Source organism: Sinocyclocheilus anshuiensis, unplaced genomic scaffold (genome assembly GCF_001515605.1).
Source record: "Sinocyclocheilus anshuiensis isolate Anshui unplaced genomic scaffold, SAMN03320099.WGS_v1.1 scaffold76, whole genome shotgun sequence".
NCBI lineage: Eukaryota > Metazoa > Chordata > Actinopteri > Cypriniformes > Cyprinidae > Sinocyclocheilus > Sinocyclocheilus anshuiensis.
In genome coordinates, this window is record NW_015557067.1 from 641,638 (window position 1) to 650,839 (window position 9,202).

Genomic DNA, 9,202 nt, shown 5'->3' on the forward strand with positions numbered 1-9,202 from the left:
GATCAAAACAAAACAACGGTCACTAATTAGAAGTACAAAACGAGGATTTGTAAAGAAGAATGTTGGAGGATTTCGATATAAGCCAAGAGGAGACTGGTTTTCCTTTGCTAAAGTAAGGAAACTTTGCTTCCTTTGCTCCTGTTAACAAACGTTGGTTTTCACGAGACTCACCGGCGCATGCGCAGCACTGACCTGACTGAACTGCTTCCAGTGTACAACAGTGAGCGCAAGCTAGATTAAAGTGATTATTACGTTTTGAATATGGATATTTTTCTTACAAAAATGCATCGATTCGCTACAGAAGGCCTTTGTTCACCCCCTGGAGCCGTGTGAGGCACTTTTTTTATGGATGGGCGCATTTTATTTAACTGCTTTTGGACTGATGCATGCAACACCTGCTGAGTACCATGAAACAGCTTGAAAGATCAAAGACAATTTTTAATATAACTCAGACTGGATTCGTCTGAAAGAAGAAAGTCCAATACACCTAGGATGACTTGAGTAATTTATGGGCTAATTTTATTTTTAATTAATTCTAATTTTAATTTTGGGTGAACTAACTCCTTCAAATATTAGATTTTTAAATTTTCCATGACTGTGGGATCCCTGTACATGATTAGCAAATTATTTTACGGTTCTTAACTAAACCTGTAAAATCAATGAAGCTGAATAAAAGCTTTCAGTGAGATACTTGGCCTCTATTATATTGTGAGCAGTGACTGTCATGCTTGTTGAAAACGGCTTTAGGACATTCTGACAAAGCAGTTGCTAATTAACAAACTCTGATTACCCTATCGTTCATCAAAACCATAATTTAATTTCATTTCACACATACCTGAAATGGCTTTAAGGCACTCTAGACGCACACTGCTAGGTTGCTTCAAGAAGTGAATATTATGTCACAAGACAATATTTAGTCGTCCTTGTTCTTTTTTTTATTTGAGTGCCCTGAAAAGTAACCTGCAACAAATAAATAAGTAAAAATGATTCAAATAGATTTCAAAATTATCTATAAAATTTTGACGCAAGCACCCAACAACGCACAATTCAGTGGAACATGAAATGTTTATTTACACTAAAACATCAGTCAGAGGGTTTCTAGCCCAGAGGACATCATTGATCAAGAGGCAGGAAGAAGCGACATATTTCAAATGAGTACACAGAGCTATCATACTTTTGAAGGTACGTGGCAAAGAAAACAACAAAATAAGCAAAAGATCAGTAGTACACAGAGAATCTCATTCTGAATCCTACTTCAAAGTCCTTCTTCTGTCACTGAATGATTACATTTCTGAAAACAAATCTTCAATTCTATGACATCATGACTAAGAAAAATTCAAGCAAACAAAAAAAAAATAGTCAATGACTGCATGGTATTTCTATTATTTCTTCAGAATGGCTGCTCCCTGTAGTAACATGAACAGACACTTTGGTTTAAATGCAGGAACTTTGTAGTAAACTAGTGTTAGTAGTTGTTCAACTACAGTGCCTAACGAAATTAAGTGATGAACCTTGGGCCATTTATGTGCAATAAAATTCAGGACACACCAAAATGTTATTTTCCTAAGGAGAACGTAAAAGTATGAACATAAGTTCTTTCTTCATAAGAACATAACTTTTTTCTCTCAGAACTGCATTCAAAAGCCATATTAGCCATAACAGGAATTCGGTCCAACCCTGTTCTGTGGGTGACTGACAATATTACCTATTCACTAAGACCTTATGACACATGATTTATACAGTCTGATGCTTCATAACAATGGCTAAATAATGTTAGTGAGCATATGAATTCGCAAATCAAAGTGCGGAGAATCGATTTCACTTCTGCATTTGAGTTTATGCAGTTAACAAGAGTGTTTGAATGATGGCCGTGGAGAAAGAACGAGGCAGTGACAGTCCCAAGTATTTAATTTCACTATACACTGTAGCATGTCCCAAGAGCAAGATCAATACAGTTTCAATCCAAAAACTGCCTCTAGGTCAAGCCGTGGCTTAATCTATTCACTCAGAGGAGTGTAATTGCTTTTTTTGATTTATGATTTCAAGAAGTTTTGTATCCAATACATACAGTATATGATGCCACAGCTCTAATGATATGCTACAGCGATACAATTATACATTTTAATGAAAATCATACTGTGGCCATGGACTCAGTCTCAACTCTCAACAAACCATGACACGCACATTCATACATAAAAACGTCATTGTATCCATTGGAAGTGCATAGCTTGTGACAGTAGTTTATCTGCCTGCTGATCCACTTATGGACACTAAAGATGAGAATTAATCCAGAGCACTCTGCCATCTGCTGAAGATGAATGATTTATCTATCTTAACCCCCACAACCAGCCAGTTTTCATGCTGCCTGTGTTACAATGAACTGTTCATACAGTTGATATTTTGCCTAATGAAGTCTCTATATATCCGCAGAAGGTATATCTTATAACTCCTTTTCATGCCCCTTCTGTCTAGTAACTACTTCCACACTAATTATTAAATAACATCTTTATTCCCAGTGAGAACAAGACATTACAAAAGAAAAGACCATCAACAATGAGGACTGGAAAGCTAGAGCTGAAATTCATTCACAGACACAGAGAGAGAGAGAGAGAGAGAGAGCGAGAGAGAGAGAGAGAGTGATAAGGAGAGCTGGACTGGGTCTGAGAGAATCCCTCGCTGATGGTCCCCATGGAGAGCGAGAGAGAGAGAGAGAGAGTGATAAGGAGAGCTGGACTGGGTCTGAGAGAATCCCTCGCTGATGGTCCCCATGGGCAGTCTTTAAACACTATTATTGCAAAGTGCTTCCTCACATGAGTGAAGTGGAAATAATTGATTTCCACAGAAAACGCTGAAGGACTGCACATCTGTTGAGCAGCTTCTGTAGGCGGTGTGTAAGGCATTTCATTGTGGGTGTTCACACTGACAGTCAAGACCAGCATCAGCAGAAACCAACGCACCTTCTATTTAAAGTCTATGTGAATTGAATTCAAACGGTCTCATATCAAGCCTTATGCAACCTAAACTCTTCCAACACATGGTGTTTTGATCAACAGCTGGTCGTAATTTGTTCTCTGAGGCAATAACAAGGCACAGGGGTACAGTATGGGTTAAAAAGAGAGAATTTCGCATGCTCAGTGCCGCCCTGATTTCCTTTCTCTCTTTCCCCAGACTCTCTCTCTCTATCTCATAAGTGGGTCACTTATGGCAGGAAAGCAGTGAAGAGCTGTGCTGCTCATAAGCACCATTTTGATTAAACATATCCACTCATGCCATAGTATCCAGCCTTATTCTTTAAACTCCCCCCTGCCCCACCTTATATTTGCCGCCTATTGTTCTTCAGCACGTCCAACTACAGCAATAATAGAAAAATTAAAGCATGAGAGTGGGCGTGTGAGTGGGAGAGACACTGCAGGCTTATTTAAGACTAAGCAAACCATCTTCATCAGCAATATTGGACACCTCCTCACCTGTACATAAATTCAATGTATTTTAATGGATCCAAATCAACATTCTTGCATGGCATACAGTGTTCTCACAACTCATTTTTAATACATGCAGCAACAGACGCCCTCTCCCACATGCCTCCCAAGCCAAACCCATCACAAAAGCTGTGTTTGACTTGTGATGTTAGCACAAAAAGCTCCTTAAATCAGATGAGTGACAATCGTGTAAAGTAAACAGTTTAACAGACAAAAAAGGCAGTGAACAGCCACACTAATCTAATCTGACCCTACTGTTTTTGTAATGGCTGCACTGTGGTGATAACCAGAGCAGCCCAATGATGGAAAGAAAGAATGAGCGGGAGAAAGAACAGAGAGCTGTGACAAACCCTCATTATCCATTAAGACAAGCACAAAAACGCACTGACCATTGTCATTCCTATTGACTGACCAGTGCGCTTGAAACCACACCAGCACCAATTAACAGAAGCATTGGTCTTTATCAACATCACTGCAAATTGTGCTGCAGCCTTTAACAATACAACTACTGATTCTGAAGGCTGTAAAAATATAAAAGTAATTAGTGGCACTCGCCATCAATAGAGTCGTGCCTGATTTAGATTGTAAACACGTATGCATCAACACAAAGACAAGCGCGCATGATAAAAAAGAGGGGAAGATGGCGAAGGAAAGCAATTTGAAACCAATACCTTTCTGGGTCTGTCCCTCTTCCATGTTCTCTTCCATTGTGGACCAACGCGCGGATTGCAGAAGTGGATAAAATGTAATAATGCCTATACCGGTCAAGTGGACGAGCGTCTGTGCGCGCGGTGGAGATTGAGCGCGTGTGTGTGTGCGTGCGTGCGGTGGCTCCGCTGCTCCTGTTCTCGACCGCAGATATCACTCAAAGCGATCTTCAGCTGTCGGTTTATCTGTCTCTCAAAAGCTGTCCAGTGCAAAAGAAAACAGGCACGTTTTCAAATGTCAAATATTCGTTGACTTCACAAATATGTGCGTGGTAATTATCTCTAGGATGTTTGATTTTAATAACGAGAGATTTGAGACACTTTGAACCTTGGTAATGCAGGTGTTTTGAACAACTGATCTCTTTTCTAACGCTGATGTAAAATGCACCGCATTGAAAACAACTCCCCGCACTAACAGATGGATGGGTGTATCCTAGTAACCAGCAGGGCCCCCCTCCCTTCATCATGCAGACTCCAACATACAGTACACACACACACACACACACACACACACCGTGTTCCTTGTGTCACCCTGTGGACAGTAGTGTGTGCTTTTACATTTCATGCCTTGATAGATACATTTCAATCTCTACTAAAATTAAATTAGTAAATCGGTGGGCTCAAACTAGGAAAGGTCAGAGTTTTGTCTTTGAACCCCACAGAAACAAGAAACACTGTTTATTATACTGGATAATGCCCTTCATTAGTATTATATTTAAAAATCTTTTATTTTTATTTTTAGAAAGCATCATTAATAGCAGCAGCATTGATCAGATATTATCACTAGCTTGTTTTGTAACTAACTTGTTTGTCCTTAGAAATACAAGTGCTTAATCCACAATAATTCCATGATACATCAACCTTTTTTTTTTCTTGTTACTAGTACTCAAGAATCAGTCATCTGTGGGACAATTAGACCAATTCCCCTTGTCTGATAAAAAGAAAATGATGGTAATATGGTAATGAAAATATGAAAAATATGAGGGGGAAAAAGAAAATGCTTTAAAGTATGGCCTGCGCAGGCCTGTGAGAATGAATGAAAAGACACAGAGTTGGTGCACTAAAACATTCTCAACTTTATTCAGGAAGATAGGTCATATTTATACAAACAACATCAACCCGGATGTCTTGGACATCCAATCAAAGTAATCAAAGTATTCAGGAGTTATATGAATAGGAAAGAGATATCATTTTTATATTTTAAGGTTTAAGTAAGATGTGCATATGCATTTGTCTAGCTGTCTGGTTTCAGTTCCTCACCAAATAGCACCAGTACAGTGTGTATGCGTAAAAGAGGAAGTACATAAGTGAAGCCTTTAAGTAATACTAACAATATAAATAATTTATTCATAGTAGCAAATGCATGTTATTTTAATCTCAATGTTGAACATATAAATTAAGTTATTCCATATATAGTGAATTACTCAATACAGTAAATCAATAGTGTTGTGACTATAGTGACACAGCAGTGCGCTTTCTTTTCCTGTCACCTCCAGCTGTTCTGATCGGTGTCAATGACACTCTCGCTAGCAGCTTGAAAACTGAACATTTGTTGCCACAATGCTACCAACAGACTTGAGAACTTAGGTCTGAGATTGCAATAAAACAACTTTAAAAACTAGAATGTTGCTTTGCATTTTAAGTCAGCAAACTGCATAATGTGAGATTATAAATATATATGGTTATTTAATTGCATAAAGACAAGCTGCTTATTTGATAGAACTCTCAGAACCTCCTCTTGAGAATGTGCATGTTAATGTGTGAATGTTTCTAAGAGCACTTGTTGCCGAGTTAGACATAAATATGTGCATTGCTTCCCAGTTCACTTAATCACTATCATACAGTAATTCCACTTTACCTCACAACCTGCCATCTGCTTTCTGATTGGCTGAGATGCTCACAGGGGATGAGTCATACATTACAACCTCTCAGCAGGACAATAACTCATATTTCTGTAAGAATGTGCCTGTATAATGCTCTAGATGTGGTAATTGTTTGTGAAATGAACAGTTTTGAATGCTGTATGCCATTAAGAACTTCAATTTTTTTGATGTATGCAAAGCATCTAAATATAGTACAAATATAACTCATTTAAAAACTAGAACAGTTCAACGTAAACACATGATGTTACAGGAGGGTCAAAATGGATGCTAGGCAAGTCATTAACATGAACTGTGGTACATGCTACCAGCTGGCTTGAGTTTTAAGAAGATTAGCTGGAATGCCTTGTTATCATAAACATATTTCTCCAAACTGCAGTCAGTGCTGAGAATCATATAGATGTGCTGTGTGTGTACTTCTCTGAAGTTAATGGGCTTTCTTTCTCTGTAAAAGCTCAATAGTGATTCATTATCATCAATTACAACACTGGCCTGCAAACACAACAGTTGTTTTAATTTTAGTTCTCTATTTAATCAAAATCAGGCCTAAGAAATCTGTAATGATTAGATTTATTTGACAAAAAGGGCATTCAATAGATGTCATGTATATATTTGTTAAGGTGTAGAAATTACAGATAATGCTTCACCACATCTGCAATTAGTGAACTGATTACATCTGACTGTAACGTAGAGATTTACTTTTTCAGGAAGATTGTTTCTTATGATGTACTACTGGCACCTGCGGTCAGTCTAAATGTCAATGCAATGAGATTGATGTAGAGACCTTCCTAACATTATTCCGTTCTCTGAGCTATAATGTGTTACTGTACATGTGCATATACAAAGTGTCTTCCAAATGAATTAAGACACTATTACAATTTCCATATTTTGGTTAATTACAATTTAGTTTGTTTGCAACCAAAGATGTCCCCTGCACTGCAGGTCAAAAGTTTGGAATAACTGAGATTGTTTAATGTTTTTGAAAGAAGTCTCATGCTCACCAAGGCTGCATTTACTTGATCAAATATAGTTAAAACAGTAATAATGTGAAATATTACAATATAAAATAACATTTATTTTTGAATATTTTGTAAAATGTAATATATTCTTGTTTTGATAAAGCTGAATTTTCAGTAGCCAGACTCCAGACTTTCCTTCAGAAATCATTTTAATGTGCTGATTTGATACTCAATATTGTTCAGTTATTAACAATGGTTCTTATTATTATTATCAATCCTGAAAACAGTTTTAGCTGCTTAATATTTTTGTAGATATCGTGATACTTTTTTTTTTTTGATAAATAGAAAATTTAATGAACAACATTTATTTGAAATTCACGTTTTTTTAATAATGCATCCTTGGTGAATAAAAGTAGTCCTTTTTCAAATCATACTTACTCCAAACGTTTAAATGGTCTCACTGTTTCACCAAAAATATTACAGTAATCAGAACAATTGTTTTCAACATTGATAATAAGAAGAAATGTTTCTTGAGCACCATATTAGAATGATTTCTGAAGGATCATGTGACACTGAAGACTGCTGAAAAATCAGCTTTGCCATCACAGGAATAAATTACATTATAAAATATATTAAAAATAGAAACCTGTTATTTTAAATTGTAACAATAATTCACTGGATTACTGTGTTTACTGTTTTTTTTATCAAATAAATGTAGCCTTGGTGAGTATAAGAGACTTCAAAAAAATTATCCTAATTATTCCAAACGTTTGAAAGTATGTTTTTTATGATAGGCAAATCAATCAATCAATCAATCTTAACTTCAAAACTGGAAAAAGTATTCAGATTCTTTATTCAGCAATTTTCTGCATTGTTCTTCCTGGGTATATTTCAAGTAGCTGCATATCTGAATTTGGTCTTTGAATTTCTGCTGCTGAAAAGCATCTCCACAGAATGACGTTCACTGTGGGTATAGTTTGTTGTTGTTTAAAAGCACCCCCATCCCAGCAAAGCACCTCTCCATCTTAGAAAGTAATTGGGTTCTTGGTCACCTCCATGACCAAAACCTTGCTGATTTGAATCAATACAAAAGTGAACAGGCAGCAAGCTGAACTGTCTTGGGGTTTTCAAACTTCCAACATTTGACATGTGTAGAGGCCATTTACTACTGGAATCCTTGATTTCATACATTTTATATAGACAGCTTTTTCAACCAGATAAATGTCATAGGTTCCATACAAGCCAAGATATTCATCAGAGCCGAACTGATGTAGACAAAAGAACCAAAACCAAACAGAACCATAACTTCTTATGAGTGTAAATATTAGCACCAATTTATATTTAGTATTATGTTATTATACTTTAACAATAGCATTAGTTAATTACCGGACTCCATGGGAATTAAAGGACAAGTGGCTTCTGGAGTGTTTTTAATGTCATGCATATTTAATTAGAGATTCTGTCCACTGTGTACTTCAACAGCAATTTTCACACCACTTTTACAATACAGCATTTGTTTCTGCCAAACCTTTACAGTTGGTTGAATGTAATGTAAAGAAGTTTTACACCCATCTTTATCTGATTGTTCACTACATTATAAGTGCAGAGCGAAGAGGATGAAATGTTAAACCCCATAGGGTCTTGCTGCCAGGGCCAGCATCCAATCAGAATGCCTCAAGCATTAAGGAAGTGACAGAACTGGGCCTGCACATTTATTACAGAGCTGAGAGCAGTCATCCAGTCCAAGATATGGAGAAACGGGACTAGGATTTCCTATTGACTGGTCTTTTGTGAGACAACATTCTGATAGCGGGGTCATGGTTCAATTAAAATAATAATAATAATAATAATAAAAATGACATAGGATTGCTGATTAAGAGCTGTGCTAAAAGGTAATTAACTGATTGATTAACTGCTCAGAAGAAAGCATTTACATCCTAGATAAAATGCTCTTATCTCTAAATGCTTTGTGATCATTGCTTGAATGATTACTAAATAAGGGATATATATACAGTATATATATATATATATATATATATATATTAGTGGTGTCAAAATTAGCGCGTTAACGCAGGCGATTAATTTTTTCAGTTTAACGCGTTATAAATATTTAACGCAGGGGCGGGGCTAGAGTTGGCCACCCCACTCACAACTGCTGCTTCTGTCACTTTTTCTCT

The 9,202-nt window shown here is 36.8% G+C and overlaps 1 protein-coding gene across 3 annotated transcripts in view; it reads right to left on the minus strand.

The window, feature by feature from the left end:
* The window catches only part of LOC107676686 (neuronal membrane glycoprotein M6-a-like), a 72,454-nt gene that overhangs the window by 35,607 nt on the left and 27,645 nt on the right, over positions 1-9,202 (minus strand). The window contains exon 1 of one of the 3 annotated variants that reach the window (XM_016471315.1): positions 4,151-4,583. The exons of 1 other annotated variant lie outside the window; for it this stretch is intronic. In XM_016471315.1, coding sequence (XP_016326801.1) covers positions 4,151-4,187 — 37 coding nt within the window. In that variant the 5' untranslated portion in view covers positions 4,188-4,583. Of the gene's footprint in view, positions 1-4,150; positions 4,594-9,202 lie in introns of those variants that run through there. One more of the 3 variants, XM_016471317.1, reaches the window with a different exon arrangement.